Here is a 21,889-nt window from a genome sequence, read left to right as displayed (position 1 = left end):
TACAGCTGATGAGAACCCCAAATTAATTTCAACTTTGGGGTTTTCATCAGCTGTACGCCATACTCATCACAATTATAACAAATAAAGGCTTGATATATCTCGCTTTGCAGGTCATGAGTCAATCTCATATATTAGTTTCACCTTTTAAGTTGAATTACTGAAAGAAATGAACCTTTCCACGATATTCTAATTTTTCGAGTTTCACCTGTAGTCCCTGCTCAGCAGCTACACTTCGAAAGGGCCTTTGCATTTTGAATTAACTGAAGCAGCGCTCTTTTATCACAGCGATTCCCAAACTTGGGTCTCCAGCTGTTTTTTCAGACTATAGTTCCCATCATCCCTGACCACTGGTCCTGCTAACTAGAGATGATGGGAGTTGTAGTCAAAAAGCAACTGGAGACCCAAGTTTGGGAAACCCTGTTTGATCAGATGCTGCTGGGACTCCCAACTCCCATCATCCGCAGCCAGTTTAGTCATTGGCCAGGGAAGATGGAAGTTGTAGTATGGAAACATCTGGGTTGGTCAGCTTAACTGCTGCCAACTTTCCACATAGGTCACTGGCAATTAACCTGCGGTCTTCCAGATGTTGCAAAGTTACAACTCCCATCAGTCCAGAATTGACCAATTCTCTTGGCCTAGTATACCTGAAGGAGCGTCTCCTCCCCCATCGTTCAACCTGGACACTGAGGTCCAGCGCCGAGGGTCTTCTGGCGGTTCCCTCACTGCGAGAAGTGAAGGTACAGGGAACCAGGCAGAGGGCCTTCTCGGTAGTGGCGCCCGCCCTGTGGAACGCCCTCCCACCAGATGTCAAAGAAATAAACAACAATTTGACTTTTAGAAGACATCTGAAGGCAGCCCTGTTTAGGGAAGTTTTTAACGTTTGATGTTTTATCGTGTTGCTTTTTTGGGAATATTTTTATTCAAGATTTTCTTGATTTACAAAGGTAATGCAATGTCTCTCTCGTATTTTTCCATATAACATTTTTGTTGTTGAGACACTAGGAAGAGAAGAGGGGGAGAGGTGAGTGGGATGGGGAGATAGGTGGGGTAGGGTGACACTGTTTCTGTTTTACTTAATATATGTAGGGTTTTTAATATTCTGTTGGGAGCCGCCCAGAGTGGCTGGGGAAACGCAGCCAAATGGGAAGGGTAAAATAATAATAATAATAATAATAATAATAATAATTATTATTATTATTATTATTATTATTATTATTATTATTATTATTATTAGAGTTGGAGTCCAACAACTGGGAACCCAGACTTGGAAGAATGCTAGACTAGAGGTTGATGGACTGGCAGTGTCAATTCTTGGGGGCAATTCCTCCCCGTGTCTATTTTACAGCAAGATTTTAGTGGCTCCCTGCTCCCCAGGCTCAATCTGGCAGGGACCAGTGTTGACTGCAGCAACCCACATGCCTGGAATCTGCAGTCTGATGCACTTCTGCAGCCTTTCAGAAATGCACTGAGAAAGCGAGTGAGGATGAGAACAACTGAGATGCTCACTGCACAACTCCATCCCAATTTTAAAAAAAAACAAGCATTGACCAAAGCTTCCATGAGGATACATTCCCACATACTCTAAGCACCCACTAGTTTTCCTAGTCATACAATTGCAGACTCGGAAGGGACCCTGAGGGTCATCCAGTCCAACCCCCTGCAATGCAGCCATTTAAGGCTGTTTTGCCTCCCCCCTCTGGGCCTGCAACTTCTTTCAAACGCTGCAAAGGAAACTGTCCGAAAATAAAACCTTTGGAGAAGATGAAAGGGAACAGATCCAGGAGAGAGACGGAGAGAATACTGACAGGCAGAAATTGCAACTTTCCAACGCTGTGCAAATGGGAGGAAACGATTTGTGTGGTTTAATAAGAAGAAGAAAAACCCCCACACAACACAATCTTTCATCCACAATCCTCAGCGTTCAGTGTGTGACCATGCTGTCATTTGTTCCTGTGACTCATATCTTGGCTGCCAATGGTGCTTCTGGAGAGAAGAGCTTTTCATGTTTTGTCCCCCCCCCCTTCCTTGCACAGTAGCAGCGAGCACATTTAGAAAGAAAGTGGTAAATATTTTTCCGCACAGAATCCAAAGGCAAATAAATATCAGGGCTTCCCCACCCACCCACCCACACCAGGCTCCAAAGTGCAATCCGAAAAGACTTACCTTGGGTTGGCTCCTACAGTTCAGAAACAGGAACATCACGCGACATGCAAGGAAAAAGCGGTCGGGGTAGAAGGAGGGAGAGAAGGAAAATAACAGGTTAATACCTTGCTCTATCTCTCTCTTTTGTAAGTGCAAAAGAAATCACAAGTTTAAAAATGCACAAGACAACGGTTCTGGTCACTTGATGCAGATACGAATCTTCAAAAGCATTCGGTTTAATATCACTTTCAATAATCAGTTTTTTTTCCTGCAAATATGCCGGCTTGTCAGAAGAAAGGCATTTCCGCACACAGGACAGCGTTCCGGAAGTGACGAGTAAAAGACTTACATTGCGATTCACCCAAGTACACAGATACAGTGGCACCTCCGGTTACAAACTTAATTCGTTCCAGAGGTCCGTTCTTAAGCCGAAACCGTTCTTAACCTGAGACGCACATTCGCTAATGGCGTCTCCCGCTGCCGCTGTGCCAGCAGCACGACTTCTGTTCGCATCCCAGGGCAAAGTTTGCAACCGGGAGAATCTACTTGCGGGTTAGCGGAGCTCGTAACCCGAAGCGTTCGCAAGGAGGACGGTACATAACACGAGGTTCCACTGCATAGGATCGCAGATACGACGTGGTCAAGATCCCACAGATTTTGCAGAAATCCAAATCTTGGGCCATATCTGGTTTCCAACATCGCGATACATCACCAGCTAAACATTGCGATGTACCGAAATATCGCGATGTCTGGAATTAGGATGGAGCTATGCCGACGCACTGGCTGGCTTCACGGTTTCCCCCACATCGTGGTTTTTTGCGTAACACAAACACACACTTCATGATTCACAATATACTGCCGGGTCAAGAATGATGAAACCGATATCACGATATGGACTTCAAACCGGTTTTGGGCGGCATATCGATTTATCTCCCAGCCCTGTTTGCAAGAAGATTGCTCTCGTTTTTGTGTGTGTGTCATTGCCTCCCAATTTAATATAATAAGTATGTAAAGAAGATAGAATTAAGAAGAAGATTGAGATAGGTGTATGTTTAGTTATGTATTTGTGCTTTTCTTATGTTTATTGTTATTGTCACTGTTATTGTTGTTGTTTATTGTTTGTTGTTTATTATGTATTTTTGTATTTTCTTTTGTTTATATATGGAAAATAATAAAATCTTTATAAAAAAAATAATAATATATTTTTACCCTGCTTTTCAGGGAAAGCGCTGACCACCTCTCCCGAGGCAAGCAGCTTGCAGAAATCCAAATGCCATTCTCAATGTGAGATAACCACATGATGAGACTGCGGGGTGGTGGGGGAAGAGGAGCCAGCAATATTAGCGACGAAACACCCCTGGCATCTCTCCCCCCCCCCCAATCAGGTGTAAGGAGACTGACCCTGACATTTCCCATCCGCCTCTGGCCAGCAGCAGTTGGGTGGTGGAGGAAGGGAAAGCGAGACAAGAGAGAGTCACAGGAATAAAACACGAATCGCAGGTCCTCTCTCGTTGGCCACTTGTGCTTAGAAGGGGAGGCGGCGCTCAGCTCTCGGGGTATGTATGTCGCTTGGACTGTCTCCCGGCATAATGATCTGACCTTGACCGCTGCTGCTCCGCTCTTACCCTGCGTCCGATTAAGAGTCAACAGGCACACAGAGAAAAGCACCGTAGTAGAGGCAGAATTGATGCTTTTGAATTCTGGTGCTGGAGGAGACTCTTGAGAGTCCCATGGACTGCAAGAAGATCAAACCTATCCATCCTTAAAGAAATCAGCCCTGAGTGCTCACTAGAAGGACAGATCCTGAAGTTGAGGCTCCAGTACTTTGGCCACCTCATGAGGAGAGAAGACTCCCTGGAAAAGACCCTGATGTTGGGAAAGATGGAGGGCACAAGGAGAAGGGGACGACAGAGGATGAGATGGTTGGACAGTGTTCTCGAAGCTACTAACATGAGTTTGGCCAAGCTGCGGGAGGCAGTGAAGGATAGGCGTGCCTGGCGTGCTCTGGTCCATGGGGTCACGAAGAGTCGGACACGACTGAACGACTGAACAACAACAACAACAAGCGGCAGAAGTCAGGCGCAGTGCTAGGAACAACGCTTCCGGGAGGAGCGACTACTCTTGCAAAGAAAGGCTACTCCGCTTGGGACTTCTAAGTCTAGAGAGGGGAGCAAGAGGCGACATGACAGGATTTTTAAAAAAATAAATGATGCACGGGGTGGAGAAAGTGGACAGAGAAAAGCTTCTCTCTCTCTCTCTCTCTCTCTCTCACACACACACACACACACACACACACACACACGATGCCAGAACTCTGGACACCCAACAAAGCTGAGTGTGGGAAGATTTAGGAAAGTACTTCTTCACCCAGCGTATAGTTAATCTGCGGAACTCACTTCTGCAGGAGGCAGGAGTGGCCAGCAACTAGATGGCTTTAAAGAAAGGATGAACCAAATTCGAGGAGGAGGAGGAGAGTTTGGATTTGATATCCCGCTTTATCACTACCCGAAGGAGTCTCAAAGCGGCTGACATTCTCCTTTCCCTTCCTCCCCCACAACAAACACTCTGTGAGGTGAGTGGGGCTGAGAGACTTCAGAGAGAAGTGTGACTAGCCCAAGGTCACCCAGCAGCTGCATGTGGAGGAGCGGGGACGCGAACCCAGTTCACCAGATTACAAGTCTACCACTCTCAGCCACTGCACCACACTGGCTCTGAAGAAGAAGAAGAAGAGGAGGGGGAGGAGGAGGAGGAGTTTGGATTTGATATCCCGCTTTATCACTACCCAAAGGAGTCTCAAAGCGGCTCACATTCTCCTTTCCCTTCTTCCTCCCCCACAACAAACAGGGTCACCCAAGGTCACCCAGCAGCTGCATGTGGAGGAGCGGGGACACGAACCCAGTTCACCGGATTACGAGTCCACCGCTCTTAACCACTACACCACACAATGATGGCTGCTAGCCAGAATGGCTGTGCTCTGCCCTCCTCAGTCGGAGGCAGTGATGCTTCTGAAGACCATTTGCTGGAAACCACAGGAGGGGAGAGGTGCTCTTGTGCATGCTGGTTCCCCACAGGCTGGCAACTGTGAGAACAGGATGCTTTATTAGACGGACCATTGGCCTGATCTAGCAGGCCAATTCCTCCTCTGGTCACTGCTAGGGATGCATGACCAGACTGCCTGTCTCCAGGCACCGCGGTTGTCCGCATGGGATTCCCACACAGCGGGGCTGACATTGCCAGCCTTCATGTCCCCTGGGTTGTGTGAACGAGCATGCCACACAGCTGACTGGCAAACATCCACACACACACAGCTCCCACCTGCACGGCGCAGCTGACAGCCAGGAAAGAAGCAATATTTTTTTGCACTATGGTGGGCTTGAGTTCCGAAAAGCTGGCTGCGTTCGCACATCGCGCAAATGGCTTAGTACAGCGTGCATGGAGAGGAACAAGACAGAGCAAACTTTGTGCCTCCAAGTAAAGGGAAAGGCTGGGAGCTTTTGCTTAACTGCAGCCTGTCATGTGGTCTGTTCCATCAAAAATGCGGTCCGCGCTAACTGGCTAATTCCAAAGAAGCCGACATCAAACAGCGGTTTCTGAAGCTGGCTTTGATTTATGTATTTCTCTATCGGAGGGGGGGATTATAACACCAACATTAAGGGGCAAAAACCATCATGGTGGCAAACAGCATAAAAGGAACTGCAAAATGTACATTCCCAAGGAAAGCGTAAAATGCGTCACAAATCTGCACATCATCTTAATACATCGACACAGCTGATTTACCCCTTGGGAAAGACTAGGCGAAGAGATGAGTTTTAAGCAGTCTTTTTGAAATGAACTGTGGTTAGCCTTAACAGCAATTCTGGATTCGAAAGGCACAGCAAACCATGGTTAGTTAAAAGCAGAAGTGGAAGCTGTTGAATTTATCCTCTCAGCTGTGTGGGACAAGGAGACGTGAGAGGCCAAGAAAAACCCAATGTGGCTCATGCATGCCACACTAAACCATGGTTTATCACTACGTGCAAGCACGGCTCATGTGACTGAATGAGATCTGCACAATTCACAGCAGCCCATTTGAAACTTGCTTTTCAACGCAGCTGTCCAGCCAAGCAGCTTTTTGCCCCTACCCCAAATTGCGAGACAGGATTATGTTATTATATGTCACTTAAAACATTTAGGTCTTTATTGTGCTCGTATTATATTCAGCGCTTGGGATTAAAAGCAGCAATAAGAACATAATCCCTGTGGCCCTTTCCCGCATATGGAGGTTTCAAAAAGAGGATTACGCTGTGTAAAACAAGCAGCTCGATATAGGCCAAAAGGCCGATTTCAAATAAGCATTGTGTTCTTTCCACAAAGATGCACACACAGCCTCATTTGATGTTCGCAGCTAAGCAGAAGACCAGAAGCCCCTCCCATGAAAGAAAACCACAGGGCAGCCAAGCACAGCTTGCAGCTCAGGCAATCGCTGTGGGCAGCCTCCCCCAAACCTGGTGTCCTTGGACGGGTTAGGCCACAATTCCTATCAGCCCAAGCATCTGCAGGGCACATGCCCAGCGAAGGTGGCTGCATACGTACTAGTTTTGCCAACATCAAAGCGGACCACGTACATGTACACGCATGCATGACCCGGGGGGGGGGGGCTGGATGCAGATAATTCTTCTCCTGTCTGTGAAAGAGACAGCTAATGAGCGCGGAGGACAAGAGCGAGAGAAATTCTCAGCACGGCAACATTACCGTATTTTTTCCGCGTATAAGACGCCCCCGTGTATAAGACACCCCTATTATTTGAGATCCAAATTAAGAAATAAATAATTGCAATGTTCCATGTATAAGAAAACTCCCAATTTTAAACTTAAAATTGTTTGGGGGAAATATAGTCTTATACGGGGGGAAATACAGTATGTTTCCGTGGTTTTCTTTTAACAGGGGAAGGGTTGCAGCTTAGAGGCAGAGCGCATCGAATTCTGGAGTTGGAAGGGACCCCCAGAGTCACCTAGTCCAACCCTCTGCAATGCAGGAATCTCAGCGCAGAATCACAGACTTGCAGAGTTGGAAGATGGAATGATTCGTTATTATTTTGCAGTGATCATTTACACAAGAACTCCAAAGCATTGCAGGTGCTGTATCTCAGCAGTCTTCACAGCAGCTCAGTTTTGCTAGGCCAGTTGTTGTTGACCTCAAAAATCACAGAATTGTGGAGCTGGAAGGGAACCCGAGGGTCATCCAGTCCAACCCCCCACAATGCAGGAACCACAGCTAAAGCATCCCTGGACAGATGGCCACCCAACTTTTGCTTAGAAACCTCCACCACCTTCTGAGGAAGTCCGTTCCAATGTCAGACAACTCTTAGTGTCAGAAAGTTCTTCCTGATGTTGTCGGAATCTCTTGTAATGAGAACGCATTGGTTCAGGTCCCACCATCGGGTGGCGCTGTGGTCTAAACCACTGAGCCTCTTGGGCTTGCTGATCAGAAGGCCGGCGGTTCGAATCCCCGCGACGGAGTGAGCTCCCGTTGCTCGGTCCCTGCTCCTGCCAACCTAGCAGTTTGAAAGTAGATAAATAGGTACCACTCCGGCAGGAAGGTAAACAGCGTTTCCGTGCGCTGCTCTGGTTCGCCACATGACCCAGAAGCTGTATGCTGGCTCCCTTGGCCAGTAAAGCGAGATGAGCGCCGCAACCCCAGAATCGCCCGCGACTGGACCTAACGGTCAGGGGTCCCCTTACCCTTACATATCACCATATCACTGATTGTTTGTCGCCAATAACCCTCCCCTGTCCCCAGCACATTTTAAAAGGGCACTGGGTGTCACTCAGCCTGATTGAAGGGGAACGTTTTTGCCTGACGCCTAAAGATGCACAATGAAGGCGTCAGGCAAACCTCCCTTGGGGGAGAGAATTTGACAAATAACATTCCCGCATCCTAACACGGTTCCAATGTTTACTAGAAGACAAAGGAGATGGAGATCATGAAGAGAGACGAGTTACCTAACCTTGAAGCCGAGTACTAAAGAGCATGTTTTGTGGAATTTGTTCCCGGCAGAAAGGGACCCACCTGGCGAGCTTTGACGATCAAGTAAATATTTACTTACCCGTATATTAGAAGGCCTTTGCTATGACCTGATATCTGCTCCCTGCATTTCGCAGCAGCAGGTATTCAGAGCCATCCTGCCTCATTGCTTATAGCTTACCAGGCGAGTGCTTAAATGCAAGGTTATGCAAACGGGCACTTCCTGCAGTGGCTCCCTATATGCAGAAAAACTACTCCTGCTGGCTTACATTACTCCTTCCTGTCGCATTTATTGCCAGCCCTGACTCGGGCTTCGGGGTGCTTCAGTTTGGCGGAAGGGAAGGTGAGCGACACAGACATTTATCACATCCGAAGCGCAACACAGATGAGAGGAGATACTCGGTTTCCATCTGGGAGTCATCTGCGTTTGTCTGGCTAAGAGATTAAATCGCGGCATTTCATATCCTCATTCTCTTTTAACGGCACTAATCTCAAATAATTAAAGGGTGTTCGGTAAAATTTTCAGGAAACTCTTTGGAGAGACATCAGAATGATGGGTGGGTTTGTTGAGAAAGGGAGAAAAATGAGGAACAGGCTCGTGCTCCTTTCACCTTCGTAAAAATAAACACCGTTTCTCCATTATTCAAAAACTTCCTACTCAGCCAGCGGTGTCTCATTTTGAGACTAGCCTTGTAAATTATAGTAAGTAGCCAATACACGTGGCTTTATGATGTGCGGTTTGTTTAATTTGTGAAAACCACAATAGACCGTGGCAGCAATTAGTGAGTCAGGATGGTGAAGTGTGTCTGCTCTGGAGGAGAAAAGGCTAATAAAAAGTCAAAAGGGGAAATCCTGAGTAATAAGAGACACCCAGCTCTCCATTCCTCACCTTCCTTAGGCATTTCCAGCTTGCTTGCTTTAATTATTACTCTTTTGCTGCTCATTTTAATGCACATGGTTCTCCTCCTCCCCATTACACCCTCCCTCACGACAACCCTGTGAGGTAGGCTTGGTTGAGAGGCAGGAACTGGTCCAAGGTCGCCCAGTGAGCTCCATGGTCACCCAGGTCCAAATCTGATACCTTGGATCCCGAATGCCTTGCGAGTCGAATGTTGTGGCTCCCGAACGCCGCAAACCAGAGTGTTCTGGTTTGCAAAAGTTCTTTCAAACCCGAATGTCCGACGCAGCTTCCGATTGGCTGCAGGAAGCCGTGCCTCGGTTTCCGAACGTTTTGGAAGTCGAACAGACTTCCAGGATGGTTTCTGTTCAAGTTCCGAGGTACCGCTGTACTCTATAACAATTGCACCATGCTGCAGGTGTAGAAGCCACATCCAAATAAGGGATAGCGAGAGCCAGTTTGGTGTAGTGGTTAAGAGTGGTAGACTTGTAATCTGGGGAACCGGGTTCGCGTCTCCGCTCCTCCACATGCAGCTGCTGGGTGACCTTGGGCTAGTCACACTTCTCTGAAGTCTTTCAGCCCCACTCACCTCACAGAGTGTTTGTTGTGGGGGAGGAAGGGAAAGGAGAATGTTAGCCGCTTTGAGACTCCTTCGGGTAGTGAAAAGCGGGATATCAAATCCAAACTCTTCTTCTTCTTCTAAACCAAGGTTGGGGAAGGGGAGAAGAGTTTTGAAGCCACGACTTTCTAAAACTTTGGCAACGCTCCCCCCACCCCACCCCAACCAGCAATTTGCATGCTGTCCACATCTGAATATGCCCAATTCCTGAAATGAGATTGGATTTGCACGATTTGCATTTCCTTGCTAAGCTCTTCAGTTTGCTTTCGTCCTTGACGCTATCAAATATACACAGGCATTGGGTGCATGTTGTTGGTGCCGAAACTCTCCCATGTTTCTCATGGCATGCAAGCCTCTCCTGTTTGACCCCCCAATGTCAGGGAGGGTTTTATGGGGGGGGAGAAAGGAGGGGAGGGGGATAAGCTCTCAATGACCTGGTTTACCCAAAGAGAAAAGCAACAATTCTGCTTGTGTGTGTGTGTGTGTGTGTGTTGGCAGAAATCGCAAGAGAACTTTCTACATATGGTCTACACCAGGGGTCATCAACCTTTTTCAGCCGTGGGCCTGTCCACCATCCCTCAGACCATGTGGTGGGCCGGGCTATATTTTGGAAAAAATAATGAACGAATTCCTACGCCCCACAAATAACCCAGAGATGCATTTTAAATAAAAGGACGCATTCTACTCATGTAAAAACACGCTGTTTCCAGGACCGTCCGCGGGCCGGACTGAGAAGGCGATTGGGCCGCATCCGGCCCCCGGGCCTTAGGTTGCCTACCTCTGGTCTACACCCCAGATTCTATCCTGCTATGGCTTTGGGGTTTGGGTAACTGGTTTCATCCTCGTCTCCAAACTCCCCGCAAAACAGCAGCTACATCGTTCCAGTCAAAATGGCAGAAATCCACCCCTGTGCCTAGTGTCTACGAAAGGGGGCTTCATATACGGGCAGATAGGGTGGGTGGGAACAGGGGGAAAGCGGGCAAGCCCAGATTTTAGCGACAGATGGGGGATAAAAGCTGTGGAACAATCAAACGGAGACTTAATACCGAGCGGTGCCTGGAGAATATGCAGAAATGTGGCAACGAAAGAGAAATATTTGGGACGTCCAAAGGGACTGTGGCTTGTATTCAAGGCATCTCCATTCCCTTTCAGCAATGAGGACCAGAATCGCGGGGAAGGGAAGAAAAGTTCGTGTTTCTGCGCAAGTCGCATTCCGCCCCATCCTCAAAGGCTTGTCCTACTTTCTCTATTTCAGCGGGTGGGATTTCAACATCTGCTCCGTTGTCCTCCCACCCACCAAGAACAAGCTGCATTTCGGGCAGCCAATTCCGAACGCCTGTTTTGTACTTGGGAGGCCTAAGAAGTTTAGATTTTAAATAAGTTTTATTCTCTTTTCTAATGCTCCCCTGTTCTTTCTCGGGACTGGCACACGGAGACTTGCAGGGCTACTTTCCTTCGCACAATGCTCTCTTGATAATAATCAAATTAAAACAGATTTGTGGGCGGGGAGGTCTTGTGAACAGCCCTGGGCAAGAAATCTAATAAAAAAATTAGCCGAGTAAGATTGTCTTCCATAAACACGGTCCGTAAGTGACTGTGGAGGCCAATTCTGGATCCACACGTCCTTCCACAGTGGGGACATAGATTTCTGGGTGGAAGTTGATCACGGTGAGGGTTTGCCAAGCATGCCTTCCTCTTAGCACGTTTCGCCCTTGAGTCCTGAGTTCGAGCGTCTTCAAAACCCATGACACCTTTGGGAAAGGCTGTTCTCCACCTGGAGCCCTCACAGGCCAGAGTTTCCCAGTTGTCGGTGTTTATACTACATTATTTTAGATGTGCCTTGAGACAGTTTTAAACCTCTTTTGTTGACCACCAGCATTATGTTCAGAGTTTTCGACTTACAAATCTGCATTCGGAACGGATTAAATTTGTAAGTCGAGGTACCACTGTCGTTGCTTTGGAAGACAATCATCAGGCATCCAAACATGACCAGTCCAACGAAGTTGATGTTGAAGAATCATTGCTTCGACACTGGTGATCTTTGCTTCATCCAGTACACTGATGTGCAACAATTTTCAGAGACATTGTTGAAGGATTCTTTCAAGGAGGTGACAGACAACTCAGAAGGGGATAAGAAAGGAGGGGTGTCAGGTGGGAATTGAAAGGGATGGGGGGGGGAGCATTTTTTAAAACTTTGCCTGAAGCAAACCACACGAAGTGGCTTCAAGTTACAAGAAAGCAGGTTCCAACTAAACATCAGGAAGAACTTTCCGACAGTAATAGCTGTGTGACAGTGGGAACGCTTTCTCTCGGGAGGTGGTGAAACATTCCTTCCTTGGGAAGTTTCTAAGCAGAGTTTGGATGGCCATCTGTCAGGGACGCTTTAGCTGAGATTCCTGCATTGCACGGGGTTGGACTAGATGACCAGTGGGGTCCCTTCCAACTGTAAGATTCTATGATCTCAAAAGAAGCTACAAAAGAAGCTACAACTAGCATTCAAATCCTCAATGTGCCAAACTTCTTCTTCTTCCTTGGAGATGACTTGCAGCCGAGTAAGATTGTCTTCCATAAACATAGATTTAACAGTGAGTCTGTAAGTGACTGTGGAGGCCAATTCTGGACCCACACGTCCTTCCACAGGGGGGGCGGACATAGGTTTCTGAGTGAGAGTTGATCACGGTGAGGGTTTGCCAAACGTGCCTTCCTCTTAGCACGTTTCTCCCTTGCATCCTGAGTTCAAGTATCCTCAAAACCCATGACACCTTTGGTAAAGGCTGTTCTCCAACTGGAGCACTCACAGGCAAGTGTTTCCCAGTTGTCGGTGTCTATACTACTTTTTTTTTTTAATTTGCCTTGAGAGAGTCTTTGAACCTCCTTTGTTGACCACCAGCATTACGCTTTCCATTTTTAGGTACGGAATACAGTGGTACCTCTGGTTACGTACTTAATTCGTTCCGGAGGTCCGTTCTTAACCTGAAACTGTTCTTAACCTGAAGCACCACTTTAGCTAATGGGGCCTCCCTCTGCTGCTGCGCCGCCAGAGCACGATTTCTGTTCTTATCCTGAAGCAAAGTTCTTAACCTGAAGCGTAATTTCTGGGTTAGCGGAGTATGTAACCTGAAGCGTATGTAACCCGAGGTAGCACTGTAGAGTAGCTGCTCTGGAAGATGATAATCAGGCATCCGAACAACATTACCAGACCAACGAAGTTGATGTTGAAGAATCATTGCTTCGACACTGGTGATCTTTGCTTCACAAACACCAGTCAAGAGGGGAAATGGCCTAAAAACACATTAAGGGGCCATGAAATATTGAACTAACTTTTTATGTTAACGTGACTCTGGGCAACCGCAGTCCTAACCACCTATTTGGCTCAGGGGCCGCCTGAGTACAAGTTTGCATAGCCAGCCCAAAGCTCACAGATTTCATTGGGTCGGCCAGATAGGATGCCAGGTGTCGAACACACTGCAAGATGCGAATCGTTAGCTCTGAGCAGCTGTTTCCCAGCAAAGAAGACTGTCCCATCAAAGCCCTGCCAAACTTCCTGCTCTCTTCCACCGCCTTTAAGAGACAACAACTTGGTTTGATTAAGCTACGGCTGGCAGATGTAAAATACATCAAAATCGAAATTTAGGCAGCTAGAAAGGGAGCGAGGAAACAGGAGGGATGAGAATTGCCGACAAAAATCACAGCTGCTAAGATACGCATCAGATTTTTTTTTTAAAAAAAGGAAGAGGGAATTGATTTAAAGATTGGTGATCGTTCCCAAAAAATATTTTATACTTTTCAGTCATTTATACAAGAAGCAACAACTCCCCCCCTTACCGAAGTGCCGAATGTCTATTTATTTACATTTAATTTCAGTTTTTAAGCAAAGGTACCGGTATTCCACAAGTGTTTTCTGAGGTCTCCGATCGTGTTCTACCAGTATTGCATTATGTAGTAAAACCGTGGCAGGTGGATTGAAAAGCACCGATTTCCTCGACAGTTTTACTCCATCAGACCTTGTCGGAGATCCTGGGTCTGTGGAGGGCTAGATTTTAACTCGCAAAAGGTGGCTAACCCCACGGGGAAGTTCCTGAGGCCACAGGAGTTTTCATTTGAGATCGCCAGGTCTTCCATCAGCTGCAGTGCCTGAGCAGTTGGCTTCTGATGGCCTGCCTTTAAAAGGACCATCTCTCATGAACAACCCCCCCTCCCCCCAGCTTTCTCTGCAGAGGGACAGAAATGTGGGGTTTCAAGCAGCACACAGAGGCAGCATGCGTAAGATGCAATCCTCGGGGTGTACAGAGCACCCTGGAGATCTCGCAGTGCTTGCAGCCTGGGTGGAGTAGTAATCGCCCTGGGCAAGCAAGACAGTTGGCAAAATTCTGTTGCATCACATCAGGACCGTGGCCCAGACATAGTCAAAACACAGACCAGGCATGGAGCATCTTCCAGCTCAAGGTTTTCCAAAGTCAGATGCCGATGTTGGGTGTTGCCTTTCTGCTCCTGAAGGAAAGTGCAAAGAGACCACGAGACCTGCAAGACCAGTTCCCAGCGATCTCTCTGCTCCATATTCACTTGGCCTGGGGTGGTAGCAGAGAGCCAGCATGGTGTAGTGGTTAAGAGCAGTAGACTCATAATCTGGTGAACCGGGTTCACGTCTCCGCTCCTCCACATGCAGCTGCTGGGTGACTTTGGGCTAGTCACACTTCTCTGAAGTCTCTCAGCTCCACTCACCTCACAGAGTGTTTGTTGTGGGGGAGGAAGGGAAAGGAGAATGTGAGCCGCTTTGAGACTCCTTCGGGTAGTGATAAAGCAGGATATCAAATCCCAACTCTTCTTCTTCTTCTTCTTCTTCTTCTTCTTCTTCTTCTTCTTCTTCTTCTTCTTCCAGCTGCAAAGGCTAATCCTGCTGCGGAAGACACCTAGATTGCATTTCATAAAGTTTAGGGAAATCGCCTTAAATGAATTTGAGAAGGAACAGAGGAAGCGCTTAAGGTGAGCAAAATTAAACCAAGACATTCCAACAGTCCAGAAGTGTCTGAGTGGGGATAATGAATCAAATAAACTGGAGGAGCGAGGGGGGTGGAGCAGAGAGGAAGAATTTGCACATGAACTCAAGGGAGAGCCATCAACAAAAACTAAACAAAGCAGCCCATTCAATCAAATATTTTTTCAAATATTGCATGAGATTTCATAGCCGAGAACATGAACCAACAGATGCAGGAGCAGACAAATAGGAAACTCTTCTGGAATTGAATATTTATTGTTATTTCGCAGATTATGCTCTTCCTGAGTAGCCCTACTGAAGGTGCCTTTGCTGCACCAACTTAGGCCAAGAAGGAGCAGGGCCTCATTCTGTGACAGCTCCAAGGCTGCACAGTAATGAGCCTGTCCATTCCTCCTTGCTTTTCAATAGGGGCGCAAAACACACCTGTGCCCAGTTCTGGGAGCCACAATTTAAGAAGGATATTGACAAGCTGGAACATGTGCAGAGGAGGGTGACCAAGATGATCAAGGGTGTGGAAACCAAGCCTTAGGAGGAGCGGTTGGGGGAACTGGAGGTGTTTAGCCTAGTAAAGAGGAGACGGAGAGGAGATTGGAGAGCCATCTTCAAATATCTCAAGGGCTATCACATGGAAAGATGTGAGTTGGGAAAGATGGAGGGCACAAGGAGAAGGGGACGACAGAGGATGAGATGGTTGGACAGTGTTCTCGAAGCGACTAACATGAGTTTGGCCAAACTGCGAGAGGCAGTGAAGGATAGGCGTGCCTGGCGTGCTCTGGTCCATGGGGTCACGAAGAGTCGGACACGACTGAACGACTGAACAACAACAACATCACATGGAAGAGGGAATAAGCTTGTTTTCTCCTGCTCCAGAGGGCAGGACTCGAACCAGCGGCTTCAAGTTACAAGAAAGGAGATTCCGTCCAAACCGCAGGAAGAACTTTGTGTCAGTAAGAGCTGTTCGACAGTGGATCAAGACTCCCGCAAGAGGTGGTGGACTCTCCTTCCTTGGAGGTTCTCAAGCAGAGGTTGGGTGGCCATCTGCCAGGGATGCTTTAGCTGGGATTTCTGTATAGCAAGGGGGTTGGACTAGATGATCCTTGGCGTCCCTTCCAAGTCCCTTCCAAGTCTGATTCTATGAAAGGCGTCTGATTGTGGTTTAAAAGTTCTGTTACGAGGCTACGTGACTTTACAAAATACTGTTGTTGTTTTAATGTGCAGCTCTTGGTTTTGTTGGCTTTTAAAGGACTGAACATTCATATCAGCTTTGCCCCTTGGTAGTTCTTGGGTTTTCAACTGTATTGGTTGCTATCCAGCTTGAGTTTAGAGACGGGCATGGCAGGAAAAAAACCCTGTTTTTAAAACTCTGCACCCGGTTCCACCCACCCTGCCAGGGGGGAAAAAGAGATCATTCTGTTGACTGTGCTCTAGCCTTACCCTTCGCACAGCATCCGAAATAACCTTTCTCCTCACCCCTCGGTAATTTCCCCTCCTTGACGTTTCATATTGGCACACTCATGACTCAATAATGAAATATTCCCAGGGGAAGGATCAGACTACGTGAACCTAACACAACGGGCTTCCATTAATTGTTTCGGGCAGCGGCAGGGAAGCACTGCTGTTTCGACATTAAAAAACACGCATTTTGAACTATTCCAAAACTACTCTCACACATAATGACCTCTGTTTCGACAAATTAATAAGGAACAACACCCTGAGCACCATCGCTTCAGATTTCACATCACTTTCTAACGTGGTGAAGTGAGAAGTCCAGGTGTGGTCGGGAATAGACAAGGGGAAAATAATGTAATTCCAAGTCCGTATAGAATTTTAGAACTGTAGAGTTGGAAGGGAGGAACCCAGAGGGTCATCCAGCCCAACCCCCTGCCATGCAGGAATCTCATGCACTCATTACAGGAAGTAAGGGGCAGGTGGGGCTTGTCAACCTGGCCCATCCAGGAAAAGGAAAACTCTGATTCTTAACCTCTACTGCCTTGCAGGAGTAAACGCTACACAGATCCAGAGTGGAGTCCCTAATACGGTTGGGTGTTGCCCGATATCTTCTTCTTCTTTGGCGATCCCTCGTAGCCGAGTAAGATTGTCTTCCATAAACACGGTTTTAAAAATGAGTCCGTAAGTGACTGTGGAGGCCAATTCTGGATCCACACATCCTTCCACAGTGAGGACATAGGTTTCCAGGCGGAAGTTGATCATGGTGTGGATTTGCCAAGCGTGCCTTCCTCTTAGCACGTTTCTCCCTTGCGTTCTGAGTTCGAGTGTCTTCAAAGCCCACAACACCTTTGGTAAAGTCTGTTCTCCAGTTGGAGCGCTCGCAGGCCAGTGTTTCACAGTTGTCGGTGTTTATACTACATTTTTTAAAGATTTGCCTTGAGACAGTCTTTAAACCTCTTTTGTTGACCACCAGCATTACACTTTCCATTTTTAAGTGCTTTGAAAGACGATAATCAGGCATCTGCACAACACAACCAGTCCAACGAAGTTGATGTTGAAGAACCATTGCTTCAACACTGGTGATCTTTGCTTCTTCCAGTACACTGGCATTAGTTCACCTGCCTTTCCAAGTGTGTCTGATATGCCTCCTTTTGGCAGCTCCTGTAGCCAAGCTGGTGCCAGACGTCTTGCTCTGTTTTCCTTTTGGGCCGAGCGGGGGGGTCCGTGTGACCTGGGCAGCCCAGGACCTCCATGCACACGGCCCAGGCATGCACCCTGGAGGTCACTTTGGTGCCTGACCCTCACAGGCGCGCTCCATTGTCTCAAGACAGATGGATACCAACATCGTGCCACATGGCCGAGCAAACTTACGCAAAATAGCGTGCAAGCTTCAGGGTCCTTCAGAACTCTTCATCGGGTTAGATAGCAAGCAGAGGGATGCGAAGAAGAGAGAATTACTTTGGTTGGTGTTAAAAGGTATGGAATCCGCAACCAATCACAATGTTAAGATGGAAAGCAAGAAGAGGTAGCCAACAATAAAAATGTGACTGTTTAGAGTGTTATTGCAGGTGTCCTGTTGCGCCAAGTAACAACAAGAAGACGAAGAACAATTTATTAATTTATTATTTATACCCCGCCCATATGGCTGAGTTTCCCCAGCCACTCTGGGCGGCTCCCAACAGAACACTAAAAACAGAAGAAAACATCAAACGTTAAAAACTTCCCTAAACAGGGCTGCCTTCAGATGTCTTCTAAACGTCAGATAGTTGTTTATTTCCTTGACATCTGGTGGGAGGGCATTCCACAGGACAGGTGCCACCACCGAGAAGGCCCTCTGCCTGGTTCCCTGTAACCTCACTTCTTGCAGGGAGGGAACCTCCAGAAGGCCCTTGGAGCTGGATCTCAGGGTCCGGGCTGAACAATGGGGATGGAGACACTCCTTCAGGTATACAGGACCGCGGCCGTTTAGGGCTTTAAAGGTCAGCACCAACACTTTGAATTGTGCTCGGAAACATACTGGCTGCCAATGTATGTCTTTCGGGACCAGTGTTATATGGTCTTGGCAGCCGTTCACAGTCACCAGTCTAGCTGCCGCATTCTGGATTAGTTGTAGTTTCTGGGTCACCTTCAAAGGTAGCCCCACGTAGAGCGCATGGCAGTAGTCCAAGCAAGAGATAACCAGAGCATGCACCACTCTGGCGAGACAGTCCACGGGCAGGGAGGGTCTCAGCCTGCGTACCAGACAGAGCTGGTAGACAGCTGCCCTGGATACAGAATTGACCTGCGCCTCCATGGACAGCTGTGAGTCCAAAATGACTCCCAGGCTGCGCACCTGGTCCTTCAGGGGCACAGTTACCGCATTCAGGACCAGGGAATCCCACACACCCGCCCGACTCCTGTCCCCCCAAAACAGTACTTCTGTCTTGCCGGGATTCAACCTCAATCTGTTAGCCGCAATCCATCCTCCAACCGCCTCCAGACACTCACAATTGTGCTCAAGGAGACAAGCCCGTCCCCTCTGCCGTTCCATGCCCCTACCGGCCTCAACTGCCTTCCTTGCCCCCCTCACCACAGCAGCCGTTGAAAAGGAAATGCCATACATAAGGCGTTTTCTTTCGTTCTAAAGAGAGACCACCCAAGAAAAGGAGAGATGAGAATCTTGGCGAACACACTTCCTCCTCAGCAGAAACTGCCATGGCAGAAAAAAACCTCTTCCTCCCCACAGCTGAACAGACTCTCCCCCCCCCCCCGCAAGCCCCAACTGCAATGTTTTGCAGGTGGGTTTCCGTTTTCTGGTTTTTCTTTCCCGATCTTTAAGTGATTTCCTGAAAGTGTCACCTAAAACACCCGTGCTCTGCGTAGGGTATCCAATGTCAGTTGGAGAAAACATTAAATTGCCTCCAAAGCAATGTTCGAAATTCGCCAGCAACATTTTGCACCTGGCTATGGGCCACTTCCAGCCAAGTGAAGATGCCCGGGCACCTCAGGTCTCCACCATGTGGAGGTGCAAGCCTGGAGATCATTGGATCTGGATTGTTTTCACACACTAATACCCCGTCCTGTAGGATTCTGTCAGTTATATTTTATCTGCGCAATCAGAACAAATTTCAGGAGAGATCATCAGGGGGTTTGGGCTGGGTGTCCATCAATATGTGGATGATACCCAGCTCTACCTCTCTTTCAAATCAGAACCAGTGAAGGCGGTGAAGGTCCTGTGTGAGTGCCTGGACACAGTTGGAGGATGGATGGCAGCTAACAGATTGAGGTTGAATCCTGACAAGACAGAAGTACTGTTTTTGGGGGACAGGGGGTGGGTGGGTGTGGGGGATTCCCTGGTCCTGAATGGGGTAACTGTGCCCCTGAAGGACCAGGTGCGCAGCCTGGGAGTCATTTTGGACTCACAGCTGTCCATGGAAGCGCAGGTTAATTCTGTGTCCAGGGCGGCTGTCTACCAGCTCCATCTGGTACACAGGCTGAGACCCTACCTGTCCACAGACTGTCTCACCAGAGTGGTGCATGCTCTAGTTATCTCCTGCTTGGACTACTGCAATGCGCTCTACGTGGGGCTACCTTTTGTTACACAGTAACGATTTAATTTCTGACTTACTTATACAGTGGAACCCCGGGTTACGTACCTCCTGTGTTGCGGACGTTCGAGTAGCGAACGCCCGCAACACAGAAGTGTTTCCGGAGCACGTGCGACCCCCAGATGCGCAGAAGCGTTCTGCACACTTCGCGGATGCGCAGAAGCGCTCAAATCACGCAACTTCCTGGGTTTTTTTGTTTTATTTTCATGCGTTCGTGATACGCACGCCCGCGTTACGTACTGCGACCCGGAACGGATCATTTACGTAACCCGGGGTGTCACTGTAGTGGTTTTTTTCCTGTGTGTAGATCTATTCTCTCCCCCCCCCCAGTGTTTTCAATACTGCCTCTTTGCTTTGTGGAGTTAGGCTACCGCAGGTGTCTTTAAAACAGTGGTAGGCAACATGTGGCTTTCTGGGAGTTTTGGGAACTCCATGCTCCCATCATCCACAGTCACAGGGTATGCTGATGGGAGCTGGGGTCTGACGACATCCAGAGCAGAGAGTGTTTCCACATGCCAGGCATTAGAGAATTCTCTAAATGGACTGTGTCAGCTGACATAAGGATGGTTAAACCTGCTGTTGAATTGTTGTTGTTGTTCAGTCGTTCAGTCGTGTCCGACTCTTCGTGACCCCATGGACCAGAGCACGCCAGGCACGCCTATCCTCCACTGCCTCCCGCAGTTTGGCCAAACTCATGCCAGTCGCTTCGAGAACACTGTCCAACCATCTCATCCTCTGTCGTCCCCTTCTCCTTGTGCCCTCCATCTTTCCCAACATCAGAGTCTTTTCTAGGGATTCTTCTCTTCTCATGAGGTGGCCAAAGTACTGGAGCCTCAACTTCAGGATCTGTCCTTCTAGTGAGCACTCAGGGCTGATTTCTTTGAGAATGGATAGGTTTGATCTTCTTGCAGTCCATGGGACTCTCAAGAGTCTCCTCCAGCACCATAATTCAAAAGCATCAATTCTTCGGCGATCAGCCTTCTTGATGGTCCAGCTCTCACTTCCGTACATTACTACTGGGAAAACCATAGCTTTAACTATACGGACCTTTGTCGGCAAGGTGATGTCTTTGCTTTTTAAGATGCTGTCTAGGTTTGTCATTGCTTTTCTCCCAAGAAGCAGGCGTCTTCTAATTTCGTGACTGCTGTCACCATCTGCAGTGATCATGGAACCCAAGAAAGTGAAATCTCTCACTGCCTCCATTTCTTCCCCTTCTATTTGCCAGGAGGTGATGGGACCAGTGGCCATGATCTTAGTTTTTTTGATGTTGAGCTTCAGACCATATTTTGCGCTCTCCTCTTTCACCCTCATTAAAAGGTTCTTTAATTCCTCCTCACTTTCTGCCATCAAGGTAGTATCATCAGCGTATCTGAGGTTGTTGATATTTTTTCCGGCAATCTTAATTCCTGTTTGTTGAATAACGATGTGTAAATTTTAGAAACTTGGGACTCTTCCTTGTGCAAGGAGCAGATGTGTTTTCCTGGTAACACATTTACTTCCTGCTGCTCCTCTCTCTCCCAGCTTATTTCCACTGCCCAAATTTCCTTTGCAAGGAGGAGGAGGAGGAAGAAATAGTAATAACAACCATGTTGATGATTGTCAGGGAATTGTCCCCAATGCAGGGCAAGGTGGTGGAAGGGCTCTCCGGATGCTACAGGGAGACCCAGCCCTACCTTGCCAGAAGCTCCTCTGGAAAGGGAGTAGAGGCTCTGGGGGTGCAAGAGAGACCCAGCACTTCCCCAGTCCCGAGGGCGATACAGGGGGAACGCAATTTCCGTCGCCCCAAAGACGTCGCGGGGTGAAAAGAAAGGATAGGAGGCGGGGTTTTCGCATACCGAAACTCTTTTGTTGGGGTCAGAACAGGAAGGGGCCATTCCCGGATTCTGACACCGCTTTGATACAGACACGAACTTTTTAGCTCTGCACTGTACATAGTTTGCACAATAAAACCTTTAAAGGAAACAGCGGAGTCCTGGCTGCTTACTCATGAGCAGCTAACTGAGAACCTTACAATGATGCTATAAGGAAAACCAACTTCACGCAAAACGTTGCCTACTCAAAGACTTCTGTGACGCTTTGCACAAAATGTATTCAAAGCAATGCACGGAAATTTAAAACAAAAATACTTAATAAAACTACAGGAGAAATATGCCAACCATACTGCAGACCAGGAAGAAACAAGTAAGTGAGAACTG

At 47.9% G+C, this 21,889-nt stretch overlaps 1 protein-coding gene across 1 annotated transcript in view; it reads right to left on the bottom strand.

Annotated features, from left to right (window-relative positions):
• The window catches only part of KIF13B (kinesin family member 13B), a 172,769-nt gene that overhangs the window by 105,904 nt on the left and 44,976 nt on the right, over window positions 1-21,889 (bottom strand). The window contains exon 3 of the mRNA XM_033145167.1: window positions 2,164-2,176. Coding sequence (XP_033001058.1) covers window positions 2,164-2,176 — 13 coding nt within the window. The remainder of the gene's footprint in view (window positions 1-2,163; window positions 2,177-21,889) is intronic.

Source organism: Lacerta agilis, chromosome 3 (genome assembly GCF_009819535.1).
Source record: "Lacerta agilis isolate rLacAgi1 chromosome 3, rLacAgi1.pri, whole genome shotgun sequence".
NCBI lineage: Eukaryota > Metazoa > Chordata > Lepidosauria > Squamata > Lacertidae > Lacerta > Lacerta agilis.
The sequence above is the reverse complement of the archived record's forward strand: the minus strand, read 5'-3'. Positions and strand labels throughout refer to the sequence as shown.